At 32.9% G+C, this 25,039-nt stretch overlaps 1 protein-coding gene and 1 long non-coding RNA gene across 11 annotated transcripts in view; one reads left to right on the top strand and one right to left on the bottom strand.

The window, feature by feature from the left end:
- Positions 1 to 25,039, top strand: part of DIAPH3 (diaphanous related formin 3) — a 543,832-nt gene that overhangs the window by 246,438 nt on the left and 272,355 nt on the right. For all 10 annotated transcript variants that reach the window (XM_074191775.1, XM_074191779.1, XM_074191781.1 and 7 more), the window contains one exon: positions 11,648 to 11,887. In XM_074191775.1, coding sequence (XP_074047876.1) covers positions 11,648 to 11,887 — 240 coding nt within the window. The remainder of the gene's footprint in view (positions 1 to 11,647; positions 11,888 to 25,039) is intronic.
- Positions 11,488 to 25,039, bottom strand: part of LOC141491149 (uncharacterized) — a 56,578-nt gene continuing 43,026 nt past the window's right edge. The window contains exon 3 of the long non-coding RNA XR_012469483.1: positions 11,488 to 11,757. This is a non-coding gene — a long non-coding RNA (uncharacterized LOC141491149). The remainder of the gene's footprint in view (positions 11,758 to 25,039) is intronic.

Genomic DNA, 25,039 nt, shown 5'->3' with positions numbered 1-25,039 from the left:
AACCCCTGGGAATTCAGGGACTCTAGACAGCCTAAGGAAGAGTAAATTGGCTCAGTTGGGAAGAACTGGGCAGGAGGAGGCAAGAGAAAGTTAAAGCTTCTGTATTGATTCATATTAAAATTGGCCCTGTAAATGGCTACTGTAATTGAAGCCTGAGCAACATATCTGCTCTCAAATTGTTAAAAAAAATTTTTTTTATTGTGAATATTTTTATTTTTTATTTTTATTTATTAAAGATATTTGAGTTTTACAGTCCCCCCCAATCTTACTTCCCTCCCTCCACGCCTCCTGTGGAAAGCAAAAAAAAAAAAAATTGAAAGTAATATCATTTTAATAATTATGTGAAGGATGAATATCAGGGAAACTGGAAATGTTGCAACTAAGTTAGAAGATTTCTGCTCATAGTCCCTATTGATGATGATGTTTGTCCTTCATTTTCAAAGAAGAGCTTAACATCAGGGAGGTCATGCTGTGACAAGCACATGAATTAGATTTGGGCAGGGGGTGCTGTGCTAAGTAACCAGTCTCACTTTTTCCTCCAGAGCCATCTGGGTCCAATGGTTAGATATGAATCAGGTAAGTGGAGATGGCCCTGGATCTGAGGCAATCCGGGTTAAGTGACTTGCCCAAGGTCACATAGCTAGTAAGTGGCAAATTTCTGAGACTGGATTTGAACTCTCTTCCTTGTGACTCCAGGGGTTCTCTATCTACTGTAACACCTAGCTGCCCAAGTCAAAGTTAGGGATAAGGTAGTACAGGAAGTGAACAGTTCCTCATTTTACTATTATGGCAACCTGCTGGCTACTCTGCCTGCCACAAGTTTCTCCACATTCTAGTCCAAACGTTCAAAACCTTTAACTTTCCTTTCCCTTTCCCATGTCATCATACCTTACCTTCTTCTATGCACTGTGCTCTTTAGAGACAATGGCCTCTTGACTGTTTCTTATATAAGACAATTCATCTCCCAGCTCCAGTAATTTTCCCTCCTCAATTCCTGGTTTACTTCTATAGGAAATCTTTTCCAAATCCTCATGCCTAAGGCTTTCCCTTTATCAATTATTTCATATTTATCCTTAGGTCTTAGTTGTACATAGTTTGCATAACATCCCACTGTTAGACTGTGAGCACCTCAAGGGCAGGGATTATCCTTTTGCCCTTAGAGATTAGCACAATACCTAGCCACATAGAAGACACGTAATAAATACTTATTGATTGACTTGAAGCTCCAGGCTTCCATTTCCCCTGGGATCTTCCCTCAGTGAACTGGAAGGCAGCCTTCAAGCCCCTCTAGTGGGTTCCAATTTAGAGATGTGTCTCTTCTGACACCCAGAGTTTTCTTTGGCCGAACTCTATAGGAAAGAGTATGTTAGCATTTGATTGTCCCCTGGAACATCTCCAGTCAGAGTACTATGACTCTTGGACCTCAGTAAATTTCTCTCATCATAATTTTTCAAGGTTTCAGATTCATTTATCTAAGCTTTCTCTCATTTCTTTTTTAGGTCTTGGCAGAGAGAGAGAGAGAGAGAGAGAGAGAGAGAGAGAGATGGACAGAGAGATAGAGACACAGGGAGAGAATGTTTTTGTTTGAGTGTTGTTTTCTATTGTCCTGCAGACTTAGAGGATCTTAGATTTTTTTTTTTTTGGTGGGGTAGGTCATTATTCCATCTAGTATCTTTACTATATTTTTCCTTATAGATATGGAAAACTTCTATATCCTTTAATATCATTACTCTAACTCATAATCCCTAATAAGTCTTAATAAATAATTAATTTCTGAACCATTTTTCAAACACAATATTTCTATTTCAGTTCATATTCCCAATACATTGAATAAGACCATTGAGTATTAATGAATATCATTTTATCTATTTAGAAAAATTACTTAAACCAATAAACATAAAAATTAATATTTTTGTTTGTCTTTTTGCAAGGCAGTAGGGTTAAGTGGCTTGCCCAAGGTTATGCAGCTCGGTACTCAAATGTCTGAGGTCAAATTTTAATTCAGCTCCTCCTGACTTCAGGCCTGGTACTTGATCCACCACACTACCTAGCTGCCCGAACATAACATTTACGTATATAAGAAATAGTGAGAGAGTATAGATATCTATTATTTATAGCAAGTTTTGGGGTGTTTTTTTTTTTAGTATATATATTATACATTTTTTTTAGGTTTTTTTTTTCCAAAGCAATGGGGTTAAGTGTCTTGTCCAAGGCCACACAGCTAGGTAATTATTAAGTGTTTGAGGCCAGATTTGAACTCAGGTACTCCTGACTCCAGGGCCAGTGCTCCTCTCTATCCACTGTACCACCTAGCCACCCCTTTTTTTTAGTATATATTAATAGTAGCTGTAACATAATTGTTCCAGCCTTGCTTATCTGTGCTCCATTCTGTTCCTTCTTCTGCTCTTGTCTGTTTATTTAAAAAATATTTTATTCACTATTTTCTTTCATTTTTCTGTGCTTTTTGGATATCTATCACTTCTTTTTCACTACTGCCTTAAACTTCTGCTCCCACCAAATAAAATCATCACAAATATTTAGCATATTAAGATATTATAAATTATTTAAATGAATGTCTTTTGTAACAAATATAATTAAATAAAATCAATGGGCACATTGTTTCAGGACTGGAAAATGTAAATCTTATTCTACACTTGTAATCTTATACTTCTCTGAAAAACTTTTGGAAAATATCTTCATCATCAATCATCTAAAGCCATCGTTGATCCTTGCGTTAATTCAATTTCTTAAGTTTTCCTAAACAGTATTTGTTTATTGCCTTATATTTTTGTTATAACTACATTTTAATACTTCTGAGAAGACAAGAGCTTTGTAAACCCAGATTTTTATAATTTTCCTTTATTGTTCCTTTATTATTATATAATAAGTATTCAAATTTTAATACATTTAAGGATCATGCTCTAATATTCTTTTTTAGAGTATATTGTATATTTTAGAGTATATCAAGTCTCTTTAGACCCTGCTTTCAACTCCCATATGCTTTTATTGTTCCCAGACTCCCTGGGTTTTACCCTTATTTATTTGAGTGTTTACAGACCTTAGGACTGATTTCTTTAGTCCTCCTTTTCTGTCATTTAATCAATCAATAATTCAATAATCAATTGTGCCTTAAACTTTTATAGAAGAATTTATAGGAGACCTGAGTTTTCTAAATTCAATAAAAGTCTTTTTAAAAAACACAGGAGAAATTCTTCCAAAAAATAACACAGAACAACAAAGGAAAACTATCCCTGTTCTCCTAGAGTTTATATTTTGTTGTAATTGAAGTTGACTTGGTATTTTAATTTTTGCAGAACACTTTATAATCATTATCTCATTAATGTCTCAGCACCTTTATGATTCTACTGTATTATCTTTTTTACAATATTTGGGAATAGTAAAATATTACAATATACATTATTCAGGATGGTTAAGGAAAGTTGATTTAATTTTGACACAGGTGGTATTGGATAAGGAATTAACATTGAGTTACTCTGACTCCAGAGTTATGGCTGTTTCTCTGTTTATAGTAAGATAGGAGATATTGGGTAACTTTGAATCTTTGTAAATTTAATCTTGTGGTAGTAATATTCTTACTTGTTAGAAAATATATGATCAATGTTAGAGGGTATGTGGGAAATCTGGGACACTAATACATTGTTGGTGGAGCTGTGAACTAATCCAACCTTTCTGGAGAGCAATTTGAAATTATGACTAAAAGGCAGTAGAAATGTGCATACTTTTTGATCCAGCAGTACCTCTACTGGCTGTATAGCCTGAAGGGATCATGAAAAAGGGTAAAAAATCACTTGTAGAAAATATCTACGATGGAGAATAGCATCTGTATCCAAAGACAGAATTGTGGAGTTTGAACAAAAAAATCTTATTATATAATATTTCTATCTCTTACATTTTATTTTTTCCCTAAGGTTGTGATTTCTCTCTTAACACATTCAATTTTGATCAAGGTATAGCATGGAAACAATGTAAAGAGTATCAGACTGCCTTCTGTGGGAGTGGGGGAGGGAAGTGAAATTGGTGGGAAATTGCAAAATTCAAAAAATAATTAAAGAAGACATAAAAAAGATATTTAGAAATCAAAAGAAAAATATAGAGGGGATAACTAGGTGGTACAATGGATAGCACACTGGACCTGGAGTCTGGAGGACCTGAGTTCAAATTTGAACTCAGACACTTAATAATTACCTAGCCATGTGACCCACTGCTTTTCAAAAACCAAAAGAAAAGAAAAATATAGAGGTGATAATGTTCTTTGAAGATCTGTACTACCAGGATAAGTGACTACAAGAATGGACATTTTCTGAATATTAACTACTAACATTTTCATAAAATGATTTATGGTCCTGGCTTCTTGAAAAATTTTATACCTACAGATATAAGTATTTTAGAACTTACTGAGATATCCTATTTCAAAACTTTTTTTTCTGTCATTAGAGAAGTAGTGGGCTATGAGTAAAGCAGAATAATGTGTATGTACCATTCAAGCTTATTTTGTTGGATTGTTTTACTTACCTGAATATATGTGTTTGTGTGTGTGTGTGTTTGTTTTAATAAGGGAGGATGTTTTTGAAGGGTTTATTAAAATTGCTATGGTGTAGGATTTAAAATTCATTTACAAAAAAATTAAAAATAAAATTACCAACCTTGAAAAGTTAAATGAGACATACAGATTAATTATAATTTACTAAAAAAACTGCTTTCTGTTAAATTTTCTATTTTGAGTTTGAATGTAATGAACAAATATATACCTCAACTGTTACAGAGTGGATTTTAATTTCCTTGATAGATATCTCATTTGTTTCTTTCTATGAGATTGTGTTTGCCAGGCAATGCTTTAACCAATATTGCAATTTGATGGCATAGTTTGCTTAATTGCTTTCATATGGGAAAACAAACAAAATACCTCACAGTACTGAATAGCCATTCATCATTTGCTTGAAATAACACCTATAACAAAAAGTTCCTTTGAATCTGTTGTGTTTTTCAGATATCAGTTTTTAAAACTTTTTTTCAAATCTGTATTGCTTCTTTTCTCAGGAAGTGTTTTGCTCTGTGATTTATAGAGCGTGGTATTATGGAGTCACATTCTGGTATTTTAGAACCTTTTGCATAATAAACAAAAAAAAGAAAACTTTAATATTCTTAGCTGGAAGCAGTTGAACTAATTGAAGAGATTCCCTTTTTCTTTCAATTGTTGACATATCAACAGTCTTAGATTTATAACTAGAGGCTAATATAGATTTTTGGGGAAGGAACCATATGCCTTGAATAGATATTAATTTAATACTTACTAGATTTTCCTTCACTGTACATTTGTACCCTTGGGGGGTTGAGTTAAATCCATAATATTCCATAAAGATCATACTTTGATAATATTCAGTGGGAGAATATGTTGCATATGTGGGAATTCTAATTCATTTTTAAATAATGTAATGATCTACAGTAGGCACTGGAGCTAAATTTAAAAAAGTTTATTGGGAACATGACATACATAGATAAGAGTGATACAAAATTTTCCTTACTGAATGAATATACATTGGGAATATAGTGCATGGGAAGAGGATTATTATAGAATAGGCTGTAAAGTTACTATGGCCCCATTTCTGAGTTTAAAGTCAGGAACTAGACTACTTACTGATTATGTAATTTGGGTTGTTTCTTTATCTGTAGGCTTTGGTTTTCTCAAGTGTAAAAAGAGGGGTTTGAACTAAGTCACTTCTAAGATCTCTCTCCCTATCCTAAAACCTTAACCCAATGCTCCTATCTTTAGTGTATTGGTTTCATTTGTAATGCAAATTCCCAACCCTGTGGAATTTAGATTGAACTGGAATTCTTCTGGGAATCTCAGGTACTTAGAATTTTTTTTCCATTTGTATTTTGTTATTGATAATTTATTTTATTTTTCTAATTACATGTTATTAACATTTTTCAACATCCATCCACATGTATATGCGTATTTATAAGTTACACACTTTTCTCCCCCCACTCCAGTGATGAACAGTCTATATATCCATTTGTGTTTACATGTTTACATTTTAGTCATTTTGCATATGAGGAATTAGGACTAAGAGAAAAGAAGGAAAACCATGAGATAAGAAAGGATTAACATGAGAAATTTGAAAAAAGTAAACAGTGTTCATTTCAATTTGGTAGTTTTTTTATTGTGTTTTTTTTTTTCATCTGGATTTGAATGATATTGTCCATATCTGGTCTCCCAGGGTTATCCTACCTCTCTGATCTGCTGAGAGTGGCTGCAAATGTCCTAGCTGATCAACTCACGATGTCCTTGTTGATGTGTTCAATGTTTTCTTGGTTCTGCTCCTGTAGCTTAGCATCAGTTAGTGTAATTCTTTCCATGTTTCTCTAGTCTGATCATTTATGCTTTCTAATAACGCAATAGTAACCCTTAACATTCATATACCATAGCTTATTCAGCCATACCCTAGTTGATGGGCATCCCCTCAATTTGCCAATACAAAAAAGAGCTGCTATAAATCTTTTTGAACATGTGAAACTTTTCCCATTTATTATGATTTTATCTGGATATAGGCCTAGTATTAGTATTACTGGGTCAAAGGGTATGATCAATTTTATTGCCCTTTGGGTATAGTTCCCTATTGCTCTTCAGAATGGTTGGATTAGTTGACAGTGTTCCAGTCTCTCCAACACTGATCATTTTCCCTTTTTGTCATCTTGGCCAATCTGATAGGTGTGAGGTGGTACCTCATAGTTGTTTTCATTTGCATTTTTCTAATCGATAATAACTTGGAGTACTTTTTCATATGAGCTTTAATTTCTTTGTTTGATTACTACCTGTTCTTTGACCATTTACCAGTTGGGGAATGACTAGTTACTTTATAAATTTGATTCTATTCTCTATATATTTCAGAAATGAGTCCCTTTTCAGAAAGGGGCTTAGAATTTTTAGTGATTTTTAGAGTAAGAAGCAGAAATAGCCAAAAATCTGATATATCTCAAACCAACTATTGAGTAGAGAGATTTATAGCTTTCATTGTAGGAAATTAATTGGGAATCATCCATTTTTTTAAAAATTGAAATTATATAGTGGAAAGATTGTTGAATTTGAGCTCAAAAGGCAGACTGAAATCCTAAGGATTAAATAACAATGTAATTAGAATGCAAGCCTTATGTCCAGAAATACCTTGTAGATATTAAAAATCTGACTATAAATATCTTTTATTTTTGTTTTTGTTCTGGACTTCTGCTTTCATGGGTATGGGGGAAACTTCTTAGTATAGAAACCCCTTCTCCCAATGTAGTTCAGTAGTTAGCCTATAAAATTAGTCTTAGAAATTAGCCTGAGGTATTTCTGAGGGCTTCTGCTACTTATTTAACCTCAAACAGCTATTACATATTGAACAAAGACTTAAATCTAATTCTTTCTGTTTCCAAGATTGGCTTCATGTATAGTATACCTTATTCATTCCTGCAATTTATTGTTGTTATTGTTGTCATTTCTCTAGAGGAAAGTGTATTGTAATCCTTAAAACTTCTTGCAGAATGTGAATTTTTACTTGAAATTCCTTAAAAGCATCTTGCCTACTGTTTAAGATTTGTCATTATCATCATCGTTATCATGAAAACTGAATTTCACAAAATTCAAAGTTGTACAAAGGGAGACTGTTAAGATTCCTTGAAAAGTTACAGCCTTTTTGACCATTAGTCATCTACCAGTGTTTTAAAAGGAGAAAGTGAATGGATAGGGTAGATAGTTATATAATAACGTCCAGGAGAATAACAAACCTAATGGGGATTATAGTGAAACTCTTGAGTATAATTCACAAACAAACAATCTGTGCTCAGTAGGTGAAAAAAAATAAACTTAATAGGTTTTATAAAGTTCAACTTCTCTAAAATATTGGCATTCCCTTCTGCTAATGGATTTTTGCCTGTATTTTGAAGAGTTTTAAAATGAGAAGACTTAGTTTCTCCCTTGTATTTCAATTCCTACATATTATGGCAAAGACATGGTTTTCCAACTATTGTGGATCACTTACTGCTTCTTCATCCTTTCATAGCATCTGCACTAGGTATGGAAAAACAGAGAAGGAAAAAATGCACAAAGCTTGTGTGCTTAAAAAATATGTTAAAAAACATTTTGTACAAAGGCTTACGACTAAGCTTTCAGGAACAGTAGAGTTAGAAATAGAATACTATAGTCTTCCAGATCTGCATGTGAGTATACAAAATTGTTTCAGAATCTCTGAAAGTAGCTACTCAGCTTTTCTTTTTTTTTTTCCTATGGCAAAAGTCCTGGTCCTGATAGATTTTTGAGGTGTTTACTCCTTTTGGAAGATTCTAGGATTTTGATTGGTAGAGTTCATGATGTTATCTATTACATCTACTCCTAAGACTGATTTAGGATTTTTGAAACTCAATAATTGATTTGGGGAGGTAATATTGATTATTGGATTAGAATGATTTCCAATTTACTTAAGGATTGACTAAGAAGGGAGATGTAGATTGTCTTATCTCTGAATCTAGGTGTTACATATCCCTTTGGATACAGATGGACACTTAATTTTGAAGTTATAATGGAAAAGGGGTAGACATAGTAGTGAATTTTCCATTCCAGAAAGGAAGAAGCAGTTAAAATTGCAGAGGAAGACAATTAATGAAGGCATGTGCCTTTTTAGGGAGTTATGGATGAATGCTAGAAAAAAGGCCTTGAGAGTAAAACCCTTCTGTTTATAGTTTTTTCCCTTGGAATTTTTTCATATATAACTAAGATTCAATAGGGGAAGAAGAATTAACTTTCAACAGAGAAAAGCTTAACAAAAGAAAAAAGACCTTACTCATTAATAGTTAAATTATATGTAATTGTGATTTGAGATCCCAAACTAGCTAATATCTGAAATCAATTTGAATACTGATCTTCCTACTCCGAGATTACTTGTTTTATGTATCTCATAGATTGTCACAACATCTTATGGAATAATGACTATATAAAACTCTCTGTAATGATCAGACACTTTAGAAAGGTAAACAATAATAATAGTTATGCAAATATAGAATTTTGTTTTATGAATAACACTCAGTATAACTGGATTCAAATGAAATCTTACTCTTTTTTTTGCTATTTGTCTTTCTTTTGAGGGATTCTTGATACCTGTTTGTGGATTTGAATCTGTTGAATTTAATCTTTCTGAAGGTTCTTTTGGACAGCTAGCTTGCTGTATTAGTTTAAAGGTAGATAGAAAAGTTGATTTCTGCAATTAAAGAAGTATATTATAATCCTACTTCTGCCTCAGATTGGGTTCTGAGCATGCCTTAAATATGCCATTAACAGATAAACCTGCTGCATGAGGGGAGAAGTAATTTCAGTTTTGAGGGTACATATTTCTTAAGAGGACCTTGAGAGAAATGGGTTGAGGAAGAGTGGCAAAGCATGGCCTTTGAATGGTGGACTGGTTAGAATTGGCATACTGGTTAGTACAATAGAGCACCAGACCTGGAGTTAGGAAGATCTGGGTTCAGATTTGATCTTGGATCGGATCAAAAGCATTTGCCAAGAATGTTTTCATTAATCATGAATGGAAGTTGGAAGTTCAAAGAGATTGTTGTAGTTCTGACCATAAATGATGCCAACTAAGTAGCTACCTAGTAGAGTTATTCCCATGATCTACTGGGCAGCTTCCAGGAAACTAAAGTCTTTAGATTCCAGGTGAGTATGGTTGCAGGCCTGAGAAGAAAAGGCCTTGCTGATGATTAGATCATCAATAGTCAGACTTGGATGTACTGTGTTGTTGCAATCTGACATGGTGCCTTGCTGATACATTGTCTTCTTTGATTATAAAGGACAACTACTAGCTGTGTGACACAGGTCAACCTCTTAATCTTGTTTGCCTCAATTTCTTCATCTGTAAAATGGGCACACACTCGAGAAGGAAATAGCAAATCGCTCCAAAATCTTTATAAAGAAAACCCAATGGATAAAATCTATGGGACCACATAGAGTCAGGCACAACTGAATGACAAATAGCAAAGATTTTTGCAACACCCTGTTTATAGAAAATTTAAAATAGTAAAGGGGAGCATGGAATCTATATGTATTAGTGATCAAAGAACTTGTATTCAAATGCTATTCAATACTGGTACGACCATAGCCAAATAGTTACCTGCTTAATTAACATTTTCTACTATTTGACCTTTAATGACCATTCTGGTCTTAACCCATAATTTCAAGTTTTTGACATAAATTTTATTAATCCAGTGAAGCTGAGCTGCTTCCTGTTTCTTGAATTCATCTCTTTTGTTTGTTCTTTGAGCTATTTATTACTCGTGCTATTTTTCTTTCTAGGATGTTTTTCTGGTACAAACCAAGGTAATGGCTTTCTCTTAAATCTTCATATTACTTCATTTCTTTTGTTTGACACTGTTGGTCTTGCATTATTATTTCTTGTGCACTAACCCATGTTCCTAATAAATTTGTCAGCTCTGGGAGACCATTGGTAGTATTGCATAGTTCTTTGACTAAGTATTCAAAAATATTTGTGGATTTGAAATGGATTATAAAAAGTTTGATTTGAAAAATGAGATCTCTGAATGAAAGAGTAGCAGTGGGAACTTATTTTCATGTTTTAAAATAGACAGGAAAACTTGGTTTTTGGTCCTGATTCTCTTACTAACTTGCTGTATAATGTTAAAAAATCAATCTTTGAATTGCATGTTAGTTACTTCTTAAACTAAGGGCTTTGGATAGCTTTTGGTAATCTTATGAGTCTTCCATAATTACACATAAATATATATGGATCAAGAATTCATTATAATTACAATTTTGTACACATTTTGAGCTTTCTGTGTTCAGTCCATTCTGAAAATGAACTAAATCCAAAAGCAAAATTGTGACTTGTCAAGCCTCCCATTTCCTTTATTTGACTTCTTCTGGGACTATTTGTTATGTGACAATAGTGTGGATTCTTATTATTTTCACAGCATGTCTTCCTCATGCCCTGTCTCTGAGTCTTATTCTTTGGAATGTGATAAAAGTCACTTAGTTCTCTTTTTCTGAAGAAACTCAACTTCTTGAGTCTGTGGTCCTCAGATATTTATGCTAGGCAAATGTTAATGGCTAGTTCATGGTTGCTTTTGAAAACAATTTCCTTTTTTAGAGGAGTAAACACGTTTAGACAGTCTCAAATATATGGAACAGAACAACATAACTGATTTACAAAAGGTCTATAACAATACCATTTCCTCCACTATTAAATGTCAGAATACTTTTGATTTTTTTGTTGTTTTTACATTTGTGGATATAATTTACATTACTGCATTTTATGATTTCAATATTTATTCAAAGAACTTTTGACTACTTAAAATTATTACCCAGATAACTTAGCTATTACATATAAATGGGTTTTTCCTCTCATTTATTATGTATTTAATGGAAGTTTATTTTTCCCAGTACATAAACTATTTTTAATGACAACAAAAATTTGCCCAAATTTTTATTTCATATTCATTCATGGTTTTCCAACTATTATGGATCACTTACTACTTCTTCATCCTTTCATAGCAATAAATGTAGCATAAAGAATGTTCATTTGTATAATACTAAAGTATAGCATGAATTTTAAAAGAAATCTTTCGTTTTTCCTCCGATTAGATGAGCTCAGTGAAAAGACTACGTCCACGTCTGAGTGCCATTCTCTTTAAACTTCAATTTGAGGAACAGATAAACAGTCTCAAACCAGATATCATGGCTGTTAGTGCTGCCTGTGACGAGATAAAGAAGAGCAAAAGTTTCAGCAAGTTATTGGAACTTGTCTTGCTAATGGGAAACTACATGAATGCAGGCTCCCGGAATGCCCAGACCTTTGGGTTCAACCTTAGCTCTCTCTGCAAAGTGAGTTTTGTGCTTCTTTTTACACTTCAACATTTTGTTTTTAAGGGTTATTTACATTTATCAACTTCAAGCAAAATTAATCTTGAATTCATGACAAACCTAAGTTAATCTTGACTCAACTTCTAAAATAAAATGTTGATCTTTTTTCTCTGAAATATAAAGTCTATCTAAGTTATATATTTATTTGAAATAAAACAGTGGAGTTGTTTAACTTAGATATAAAAGTTTTCAACCAGAATATCAGCATGCTAATTAATTATATTCCACTCAGTTCAGAGTCCATATTTGTCATATTTGGACTTAATTTTTCTTTTAATATTTAGAATCTTTAATTCACATTTTGCAGATGGATTTTTAAAAATCAGACAATAGCATATGAAAATAAAAGCCTTCTATCTAAGCTAGGCATGGATAAGTATTTTGAATTTTTTTCTCCTTAGTGATCAATGATTTGGAGTAATACATGCAATAGTGTAATTACAAATTGAATCAGATAATAGGTTGTTTTGTCTTGGCATTTTTTCCATTTAAAAACATGCATTTTATACAAAAGCTAGTTTCTATTTAACAAAGTTCTTTTTTTTTTAGTGAATTGCCAATGGTAGTAGAGCTTTACTGATATGATAATGATTCCCTGAGGGAACTTTTTTTTTAATAGAATGGAAGAACTCTTTGTGATGGGACTTCCATAATTAATACAGTTCAATAACTATGTTGCAATTTTTATCTTAAAGATTTTTTGAAGTTACTGAAAGGTTAATGGACGTGCTTAAGGTCAAAAAACACACCAGTGGGACTAAACCTGAATCCAGGACTTGTTGATTCTGAGGGTAGCTGACTATTCATTATAAACTAGGTTGTATTGTTGTTGTTATTGTTGTTATTATTATTATTAATTAGACAACAAAGGAGCATCTACCTGTCCTTGGATACATGAAGTGTATTCTCAAATGAACAGAATGTGTTATTTTGTTGCCTTTTTTGGTTAGGGGAGAAGAAATATTGTAATACCAACTATTTACATCAATGAATTATTTTCCCTCATATTTGAGGCACATAGGCTTTTGTGCTTTAGCTTTTAATATTCCATAAACCATTAGTGAACATAATATATTCTTCCCAGTTCTCTTTCATCTCATTTTTGCCTTTTTTTTTGTGAAGGGGGTACACACAACAGACTAAGATATTGAAGAGATTATTAAGGATTTTAAAAATCTTAAAAGTCAGTCATTTAATAGAAATATTCAGTGTGTTCACTTCTAGTCAAAAATGACTGATACTTGTGAAGACAAATAACTAGATGTAAGGAGAATAAGATTCACTCAGTTGTCCCATACCTCCCCTTTTCCAAACCCTTCCTGTGGAAAAGCTTTTTCTTGACTCTTTTATGTGAGGCAAGAATTTGCCTAATTTACCTAATTCTACCTTTCCTTTTCCCTTCCTCCTAGTATCTTCCTCTCTTACCTCTATTTTTTTTTTGTTAGATATCATTTCTTCATATTCAACTCATTCCTGTTCTTCCTATATATAGCCTCCTCCTCTCTGCTCAAATAAGGAGAAAGTTCTTAGGAGTTACCAGTATCATCTTCCCTTTTAGGAATGTAAACAGTTTAATCTTATTAAGTCACTTAGGATTTCCTTTCTATTTTTATGCTTATCTTGAATCTTGTATTTTAAGACCAGATTTTCTGTTCCACTATGTTCTTTTCATCATTTTCATCAGGCAAAGTTGAAAGTTCTCTATTTCATTGGATGTCTATCTTTTCCTCTGAAAGAGAATGTTTAGTTTTCTGAGGTAATACATTCTTGATTTTAATCCAAGGTCTTTTACCTTTCTTTCAGGAAGTGATCAGTGTATTCTCAATGTCCATTTTTACCCTCTAGTTCTATTTCCCTTAATTTATTAATTAATTCTTAATTAATTCTAATTTCCTTAATTTCTTGGAGATGAAAATTAGACTTTTTTTTTGATCAAGGCTTTCATATAGTCCAATGATATTTAAATAATTTCTCCTGGATTTATTTTCCAAGTTTGTTGTTATTTTCAGTGAGATATTTCCGATTGCCTTTTATTTTCTTTGGTTTTGTTTTATTGTTTCTTGATTTCTTATAAAGTCATTAGCTTCCATTAACTCAATTCTAATTTTTAGGAATTATTTTCTTCAGCGAACTTTTGTACCTCCTTTCCCATTTGACTAATTCTACTTTTTTAAAACATCCTTCTCTCCTCATTGACTTTTTTAAAACCACTTTTACTCTTTGACCTAGTCTGTGTGTGTGCCTCTCTCTTTCATTTACTAACCAGGCTATTGATTTGTTTTCCATGGTTTTCTTGCTTTACTTCTCATTTCTCTTCCAAAATTTTTTCCTTTATTACTTTTACTTAATTTTCAAAATCCTTTTTTGAGTTCTTCCATGGCTTATTTTTCTTGAAGGCTTTGGTTGTAAGGAGCTCTGACTTTTTATATCTAATGAATTTGTATTTTGATCTTTTACTATAGTAATTTTCTGTGGTCAGATTTTTTTCTGTTGTTCACTCATTTTCCCAGACTTATTTGACTTTCAATATATATATATATATATATATATATATATATATATATATATTTATTTATTTATTTTTTTTTAGGGCTTTATTTCCAGGGTGGAGGGTGCACTGTCCCAAGTTTCAGGAGTTTTATGCAGTTGTTTTCAGAGATACTTCTTGGGACCTCTACCTTTTTCTAAGGTGGTATGATCTAAAGAGAGGTGTTTCTATTCTTCTGGCCTGTGCTCTGTTCTGTGAATGATGGCAAGCACTCTTTTCTTCCTTGGAACTGTGAGGAAGGTCCCTGCTCTCCTGCATTCCTGTTCTCCAATGTGCTAGTGTTCCTTCTTGGACCACCATCCAGGACTGTGGCTGGAATTTGATAGGGATAAAGCAACAGACTCCCTCAGGGCTAGCAAAGAGATCCCTATAATCTCCTTTTGACTAGTGTTTGACAACCTTCCCATCTGTGGCCTGAGGGCTCTAGAAGCAACTGCTGCAGCTGACTGATGGCCGGCAAGACCTGCTTCTGGTTTGCTGGGTCTCTTCTGTACTGGGCAGCTTATGTTGGATTGTGCCCTTTCCTCACCCTGGTGCAACAGTCATTTTTGCCAGTCTTCCAAGTTGTCTTGGTCTGGAAAGTTGTTTCACTCCATCATTTTGTGGGTTCTTCTGCTCTTGAATTTGTGTTAAGTAATTATTTAAAAGTATTTGGAGGATTTGGGGGAAAGTTCAGGCCTTTACTGCCTTTACTCCACCATCTTGATTCTAGCTCAACCTGCCATATATTGGGGGGGGGGTGGAGTTTGAATGTTGGTTAATTTTTTTTTTTTTTTTGTAGTTTTTACAAGGCAGTGGGGTTTAAATGACTTGCCCAAGGTTCACATTTGAACTCAGGTCTTCCTGACTCCAGGGCCAGTGCTCTATCCACTGCTCTACCTAACTTCCCTGAATGTTGTTTAATTTTTTTTCTATTTTTTCAAATATATGCATAGGTGGTTTTCAACATTCATCTTTTTGTAAGCTTTTAAGTTCCATATTTTTCTATCCCCCTCTCCCTTTTTCCTTCTAATGATAGACATTATACAAAGTTTAACATTTCCATCTTAGTCTTGTTGTGAAAAAAGATTCAGAACAAAAGGAAGAAACCATGAACAAAAGAAAAAACATAAAGATTTTAAAAAGTAAATATAATATACTTCAGGCTGTATTCAGATGCCAAAGTTTTTTTCCTCTGTTTGTGGGCCACATTTTCCATAACAAGACTTTTAGAATTGTCCTTGCTCACTGAACTGCTGAGTGGACCTAAATCCATTGTAACTGATAGTCACACAATGTTGCTATTAATGTGAACATTTTCTCCTTCTTCTGTTTACTTCACTCAACATCAGCTCTTGAGAGTCTTTACAGGCTTTTCTAAAGTTCAGTCTCTCAAGGTTTCTTACAGAACAATAGTACTCCATCATATTAATATACTACAATTTGTTCAACCATTCCCCTATTGATGGACATCCCCTCAGTTTCCAATGTTTTGCCACTACAAAAAAAGCTGCCAGGAATATTTTGTACTTGTAAGGTTTTTTTACTTTTTTTTTTTTAAATAATCTCTTTGGGAAACATACCTAGTAGTATTGTTGGATCAAAGGGTACACAGTTTTATTGCCCTTTGGGCATGGTTCCAAATTACTCTCCAGATTAGTTGGATCAGTTCACAACTCACAAATAATGCATTAGTATCTCAGTTTTCCTACATCCTCTCCAACACTGATATTTTCCTTTTTTCTTATTTTAGCCAATTGAATAGGTATAAAGTGGTACTACTTCAGAGTTGTTTTAATTTGCATTTCTCTAATTAATAACGATTTAGAGCATTTTTTCATATGATTATAGATAGCTTTAATTTTATCATTTGAAAATTTCTAGTCATATCCTTTGACCATATGTTACCTGGGAAATGACTTGTAACATTATAAATTGGACTTAGTTCTCTATATATTTTAGAAATGAGTCCTTTATCAGAAAGAAGCACCAGCTGTGAAAATTGTTTCCTAGTTTTTAGCATTTGCCCTTTTTTTTGTTTTTGCAAGGCAATGGGGTTAAGTGGTTTGCCCAAGGCCTCATAGCTAGGTAATTATTAAGTGTCTGAGGCTGGATTTGAACTCAGGTCCTCCTGACTCCAGGACCGATGCTCTATCCACTGCTGCCACTTAGCCGCCCCTTGTCTTTTTTTTTAATGCTTTTATTATGTTTTATTATGTTTTTATTATTAGTGCTTTTATTATGTGGCTGATTTAATCTCAGTTTATTCAAATCATTTAGACTTTTTTCTCTTTTTTTCTTTCAAAATCTGAAGTTATTCATATTTTTTCCTCATCTTGTGACTCTACCTCTGAAGTCATCTGCTGATTTAGGGGTCCTTATCCCTCCAATAAGAGTGTCCTAGTGCCATAACTAGTAAAAATAATCTTTTAATCCCTCTACTTTTATTTCCAATCTATTTAGTCTACCCCATTTTATTGTTCCATATTCACAGGCTTTTCTCCCATTTATAAGTGTTTTTTTTAAAGTTTTTATGGCTAGTTTTAAAAAGTACATAAAACATGAACATAATGAGTTTTAGCTTTTAACCCTAAATGAAACATTTTCATTATGTTTTTGTACTAGAATATTTTAATTTTTAATCATCTATTCTGGGATCTTTATGTTTGTATTCCCCCTCTCTTTATACAGTTCACAAAATCAATTCTTCAGCTTCTCATCTTCAGCTTCTCCTTGTTGAAGAAAGTAATTTTTTAAAATAAAAATATTATCTCATCTTTATTATCAGGAGGAGCAGTCTGATCTTTGAATTTGTAAACTGAGAATAAAGTGCTCCTATTTTTGATAAACAGTTGCACTACAAATTCTGTGTTGACTTGACAGCAGAAAGGCAAGAAAATAGTTGAATTCCTTAAAAAGCATGCGGGGAAGTTATATTTTTTGACATTACATGATCCCAAATATTTGTTTGAAAATTTGTGAAGGTTATTTCAAACAAATGTATTGGAGAAGTTTTTGAACATTTTTTCATTTTACCACAGGGTAAGATCCCTCTGTCATGGTAATCTAGGCCATTTTTCCTAGCCCTTTTCTCACACCAGTAGTTGAGCAGTATGATTCTTAAAAGGGCTGCTCCAACACCCAAGGAGCTGCTGAATCCCACTATTGCTTCCAGTGGTGGAAACAACCCTATGACCTGGGCTTTCTTCATATAGGGTTGTGACTACAGCTCCCAGTATAGCCACACCTGCTGCTTCATCATTTACCTCTTGCCACTTTGAGATAGCAATGGTAAAACAGTATGGGTAATGTCTTTTGATTCATATGTACATTGGATTTAAGTGAGACAGAGTTGCACAAAGTTGTCGACCTCGCTCTCTCTTTCAAAATAATCCTGATCCAGTGGCAATGCAGAGTCAAGACATCTGGTGATGGATGACCTTAGCTTCTTTGATGTCTAACCAAGCTCTTAGTGTTGCACAGAGCTTGCTTCAGCTTCCATCATGACTGTTTGAACAGAGTGCTCTCATCCACCTATTCCACCAGTGGAAGACTTAACTTGCTTGGGATAGATAACCCTGCCCCCAACTCACTTAACCTGGTTTACTGGGGTATGGCCACTGTGCATTGTTCCAGCTTCTCAGAACCATAAGTAAGAGTTAGGTGGCTCAGGTGGACATCAAAGGTGGAAAACTGCCCTGAAAAGACTGGGCAGTCCTCACACCAGAGGTACCAGTCTTTCTTGAACACACACACACACACACACACACACACACACACATACACACAAACACGTGCGTGCCACTGAACTTTCAACCCAGACCCTTTGTCCATTGTGCATCACTGTTTTTGTAAAAGAGAAGGTAAAATATGCACACATGGGTGTAATATAGATTAGAATATGATATACATACACCTTAAAAATACTTTAAGAAATTTGAAGCTGGAGAGATCCTACCTAACTGAGAGGAAACTATGGGAAATTAAAGGAAGGGAAAAAGCCACCTAATCCATGTCTTTAAAGTTGCTGGATTTCAGATGAAAACACTTTTTGAAAAACCACCTAGTGGGGTTGGGTAGGGTGGAGTTATCCTGTTTTTGTTTGATATGGTTTAAAATTGTCTATTTTCTCTTCTCTTATTGACTCCTTAAACTGGATTTTTTTTTTTGCTTTGTTTGGGGTTTTGGGGGAGGGCAGTTTGGGTAGCATATGAATCATCTTTTGGTGAACTCTTACATCAATTTGCTCCCAGAATGAAATAATCTGAACTTGAGGTCTCAATATGGTAATGTGCCTAGGATCCTTGAGGTCTCAATATGGTAATGTGCCTAGGATCCCATGCTATTAAATGCTGCTGTCCTTTAGGAAAAGAGGAAATAGGTTACCAATGTAAAAGATGCCTGTCTTTGTTTAGTTTCTTTTTAAAGTGAATATAAACTCAATGAAATTAAAATGAACTGATTTTTGACAAATTCTAAATTATTCAAACCTTCTTAATAAATTCCTGATACACAGGCAAAATTTTAATCCTCATAAAAGCAAGAGATTTAATATGTTTAACTAAAATAAGTCCCTCCAGTAAATACTATGTGCCTTCCTAAAAAAAAAAAGTTAATCCACATATTAACAGCTTCTCTAGCACATCATTTATGAGGAAAATAGCTGTCAAAAATACTTTTCTATTTACTTGAGGAAGATTCTTAGTATCTCCTAGCTGGGCAGGAATATTCTAGGTAATTTTAGCAATTTTATTATTACTTGATAGGGATTGACCAAACATTTTAAAATAATCAGTACTGTTCTTAAAATTGGTATCCAGGAAATTGAATATTTTATTTACTGGTAGACATTTCTAAAACAACATAATTTAATTTGGACTTTTTTAACAAGTCAAAACTTGATTCTAGGCTTTACTTCACATTTTATTATCTTGCCATATTGCTAAATCACATGTGTAGAACTTTATTAAGCTTTCTAATCTATAATTTACACGTAGCAATATTTGTTTTTCTCAGGAGTGTCTTTTTCCCCCAAAAATGCTTTGAATTATAATAGAATCTGGAAATGTTAGAACTGGAGTAACTGTCTAAATATCTAAACCAACATCTCCCTTTTGTATATTAAGCAATTAAGTCCTAGATTATTGCCTTGATTCAACTTTCTGTATTATTTGTAAGGGTTTTTCTGATTATTATGTATGTGTTGCATTTTGTCTATATTCATCATTTCTTGATTGAAACCCATGATAAAAGAAAGAAGTTAGATGAAAGCAGTGGTAAATTCCAAAAACTGTGGAAAACCATCAAAGCAGAACCACAATCACAAATTGCAAAATAAACTCTGAAATTATCAGATGAAATAAATAAGCTATTTGTTTAATCAGGTATGGTACATCAGGTATTCCTTTTAGCTCCTGTTACAATAATTATACCAAATATGTAAAAAAAAGAAAAAAAATTCTAATGTTAAAATTTTAAATTATAATTGCATATTTGATATTTACCCTTTTACTTGGTTCTGTCCTTTACTATAGTTATCATGAAATCACCTCCATCCTCAAGAAAAAAATAATCCTAGAGCAGTTAACTTGGAGTCAGCGAATTTAAATCTCTGCCATATTCTATCTAGGTGTCCTTTCAGTGACTTAATTTTTTATTAATGCTTAGTTCTTTTATATTCTATTAGTTTCCAAATATAGCCCCTTCACCTTTGACCAAACTGCTTTCTAGTTTTTCAATAGATCTTTTTTATTAAAGTGGAAGTATTTCCTTAAATAGTTTATGGTGTTGGATTTAGTAAACAGAATGCTAATGATTCTACATCTTGCTCACCTAGTGTGTTCTACTGATATATTTAACCAGTACTGTAAATGTTTTATAGTTAAATGCCTTATGGGGTCTGGGAAATGCTATTATTTCTGTCATTTCTACCTTCTTCTTTTTCTTCTTCCTTTTGGAAGGCAATGGGGTTAAGTGGCTTGCCCAAGGCCACACAGCCAGGTAATTATTAAGTATCTGAAACTGGATTTGAATTCAGGTACTCCTGACTCCAGGGCCGGTGCTGTATGTATCTACTGTGCCAACTAGTTGCCCCTTCTACTTTCTTCATGATCATTTCTCTTCATATTAAAGAACTTTGCTTTTTCTCAATTAATTGTCTTAATATATTTTTCTAAGTCCCTAAATTAAACCAAAAGTAGTGTTGGTAATTACATTAAGTCTATAAATTAATCTAGTTAAGTACCATCATTTTTATTAAATTGATGTATCACAGCAATGAGCAAAGAATATTTATTCAATTATACTTTCTTTATTACTATAAAGCCTTACTTTTGTAATATTTGTAGAAATTTTGAACCTACCTTTTGGAGGTTGATTCCTAGAAAGTTTATGCATTTTTTTCCAATTTTTTGAATGCAATTTCTTTCTTTTTTTTTCCCCTTTTGGATTTAGTTGTTGCTGATAGAAATCCTGACCTTAGTACCCTGCTACTTAACTGATTCAATTAATTAAATTAATTTGGCTGAGATTCTGACATTTAAAAAAGTAAACTTCAAGTGTATAAGAATCATTAATTTCATTACCTCCTTTTTAAATATTTATACCTTTTACTTTTTTCTAAATATTTATAGGGAGAAAGGCATACTTTTTTTTTTGTTTTTTGTTTTAGGTTTTTGCAAAGCAAATGGGGTTAAGTGGTTTGCCCAAGGCCACACAACTAGGTTATTAAGTGTCTGAGGTCAGATCTGAACTCAGGGATTCCTTGCTCCAGGGCTGGTGCTCTATCCACTGCACCACGTAGCCACCCCACATACTTTCTTTAAATCCTGAATTTCTTGGTAATTTTCTATTATTTCTGAATTGGTTTTAGTTTACATTTTTTTTAAACCAATAATCTTTTTATTCCTTTGTTTTTAAGGGATTTGGACCTAAATGAATTTTGTGTTTTGTCAGACTTTGGTATAATCATGCTATTTTGATTGTTGTGGATTTTCAACATATTTAGTTGTTAATTTTGTTTATTTTTGTCCTTATATTGAAACATTCTTTTATGTCTGGTTCAAGCCCAAAATAGTTTTAGTGAGAGTTTATGTATGTTTGTGCATGTGTGTGTCTGTGTGTATCTGTTTGTCTTGCTATATTCTTTAGATCTTTTGCTAAACTTTTGTATAACTTTTTTGGGAGCAATATTCATTAGTGTTTTTTTTTTCCTGTATCTTTCTTAGGTGTATATGCCTTAATTCCTAAGACCATACTTGTCTTATAAAAAGGATCCTAGTAACTTGTTAATTGATGATTCTAGTAGCCTTTTTTGTCATCTTATTTTATTATCTCAGTAACATTTGACATTTTTGACCATTCTCTGATAAATCTAGAGGTCTCGTTACTGATAAGTGAGTAATTTATGAATCAGATATCTGTATGTAATCAAAAAACTGTATTATTAGACCAAAGATTAAAATCAGTATCAAGTTGGGAGAAAAATGGGACAAAGATTGTGGGCAATTAAAACAACACCAAAGTAATGACCATTTAAGAATAGGAAGTGGACAGAGGAAAAGGTCATCAATATTTATTATTATCGTGTTTTTTTTTAGTTCAATGAACTTAATTTAAAAATTATATTGATATTCTTTTGTTTTATGTTTCCTATCATCTCCTGATTTAATGTCTACTGCCTCCCAGAGAGCTATAATTTATAACAAAGAAAAAAAGAAGAAAAAGCAGTTCAGCAAAATTAAGCAGCATTTCAAAAAAAACTACCATAATTAGTTTTTCACACTCCATAGTACTTCATCTCTGCAGAGAGATAAGGATCCCTCTGTTTCTTTTCTTTTCTTTGAGGTCAAGCTTGGCCAATAGAATGTAATGGCAGGGGGCTGCTAGACGGCGCCGTGGATAAAGCACCGGCCCTGGAGTCAGGAGTACCTGGGTTCAAATCCGGTCTCAGACACTTACCTAGCCCTGTGGTCTTGGGCAAGCCACTTAACCCCATTTGCCTTGCAAAAACCTAAAAAAAAAAAAAAAGAATGTAATGGTAGTAACATTTTTGTTCTTTCCATGTGTTGTAAATAGTCATTGTTTTATAACAGTCTATTGTCGCCCAAATTTTCTCCTAATCCTCATTCGCCTTACTCCTGAAAATTTTCTGTATGTCTGTATGCTTTCATGCATGTATATATGTTTAGTGTGTGTATATATATATATTTAGTATTTGTGTGTGTATAATATATTTAGTATTTGTGTGTGTATACACACACACACACACACACACACACACACACACACACACACACACTTGTGTACATTGTTTCTCCAATATGTTGTAAGTTCCTTGATCTTGACTCCTTTGTTTCTGTCTTTATAACCTCTTGCCAATCAATGTGCCTGACAAGTTATAGGCATTTCTTAAATGTTAGATTGATGAAGTGGTCATCATCCTAAAGTGACTGAACATAAGTAAATACTGAGTCATATGCTTCCTGGTTTTTTTTATCTTTAGAAATTTCTTCTGCACCTAATCTACATTAGCATTAAATTCATCCTTGCTATGATGACAGGTCTTCACAAGCAATATTTCCTACTAGGCTTTATTTTTACCATTATATAATTGATTAAAAAAATGTAAGAATACAGGATCCCACTGTGCTTATTGTTAAGTGTGAAAAATGTATGTTATTGATTAGGTCAATAAAACTTTCACCAATGCATATGCCATTATTATATAAGATAGTTTTGAGATTCAACTGCAGTGGAATCCAGTTGATTTAGAGACTCAACTCCAGTTCACATGCATGTCATGGTAAGCATTTCTGTTGTTATGTCCTTCAAGAATGAAGCAATGATAATTTCTATTTACTCTCTTGAAGTTTATTTCTCAGTCTAAGAATCCTGCATTAAGTTGATTTCTGTATTTTTCTTTTTATGACTCAGAGTCATAAAAAGATTTCTGGATTAGGTAGATTTATGAATTATCTGCTTTGTCCACAGTGGGCTTTATAAATTACACCATTTATAGTATCACTAGCATTGTACATTCTTATTATAATGCTATTTTAACATTATTTTTATTTTTATAGTTTTGTTAATTTTCTGTCTCTTATGACAGTTGCTTTTGTATTTCTGTTATTTTTAATGTTATGTAACATTTCCCCAAATGTTTAGGTGCACATTGTATAACTTCTTGTGTGAATTATCTTTACTTATCTTTAAACTAATAATTCATAGAGGTAGTATTGCACTTGTGGAAATTTATCTGCTGCTTTTACATTATAAATGTTAGGTTTATATTTGACATGTTTTTCTGTCAGTTTTTCCTATCTGTTACTTTTCTTCTCTTGATATGATACATTTTAAAACTTCTATATCTATAAAAAATTACATATACTTCCATATTATAAATATAAATATCTTGCTTAGTATAGTATCCGGAATAGTAAATGTTTAATGAATGATTGATCATGAGAGTGGCTACTGAACAAGGTGAATATAGAGTAAGCATCATCATCAAAAAGAATTGGCTTGGAGACAGCTAGATGGCTCAGGGGACAGAGCACCAGCCCTGGAATCAGGAGGACCTGAGTTCAAATTCAGTATCAGACAATTAAAAATTACCTAGCTATGTGACCTTGGGCAAGTCACTTAACCCCATTGCCTTAAATATATAAAATAAAATAAAAAAGAGGTAGATTGGCTCATTCTGAGAGTCCCAAAAACCTTTTTAGGACTTAGGGTTGTAGAGCAACAGTCTGAATTGATAGAAATAAATTCAATAGAAGTAATTCTACATATCAAATAAATCATAGCTTCAATACAAAAAAAATTACATGCACCTTAGTTGACTTCTCTTTTCCTTCCTTCTCCATTAGTACTCCAGGAGTACTGTCTACCAGTAGTAGTTGGCAATGCAAATTGTTTTTTATGGATTCATCTTATATTTTATTTTCTTAATTTAATTCTCAGTTTTAATTCTGTCATTAAACAAATGGAATTTTTTCTTTAAGTCATCTTATTGTTTACTAGTAACAATATTTTAAGTTTGTTATTTTCAATACATAATAAGTTAATATGGTTCATATAATTATTTATCCTAATTATGTATTAAGGAAAATACATATTTAGAAAACAATTACAAAATAGATTTTTTGATCTTACACTCATAATCATTGAGATACACATGTGTGAATATAATAATAGATGACATTTCTATAGTACTTTAAGAATTAATAAGTGCTTTACATGGATTATCTTATATGATCCTCAGCAATCTTGTTAGATACATTTGGTTTCCTTATTTTAAAGATGAAAAAAGAGGGAAATTTAGTGACTTATTTAGAATTACCTTTAAGGCATGTTTTGTACTCCGGTTTCCCTGATTTCAAGTCGTGCTGAATGAATAAGTGAATGAATGAAAAAGCATTAATCAAGAACTAACCATGTTCAAGACACTATATTCAAGATGAGAGATACAGATAGAAATAGGACAATGCCTATTCTTGAGGAACTTACCTTTTAAATTAACAGTTTCAGCTGCAAGTCAGGTAGAAGGGTCCCAGTGTCCTTTGAGTGCAGTGGCAAAACAGATG

The sequence above is a fragment of the Macrotis lagotis genome, chromosome 6, assembly GCF_037893015.1.
Source record: "Macrotis lagotis isolate mMagLag1 chromosome 6, bilby.v1.9.chrom.fasta, whole genome shotgun sequence".
NCBI classification, from domain to species: Eukaryota; Metazoa; Chordata; class Mammalia; order Peramelemorphia; family Peramelidae; genus Macrotis; species Macrotis lagotis.
This window is presented reverse-complemented; position numbering and strand designations above follow the sequence as displayed.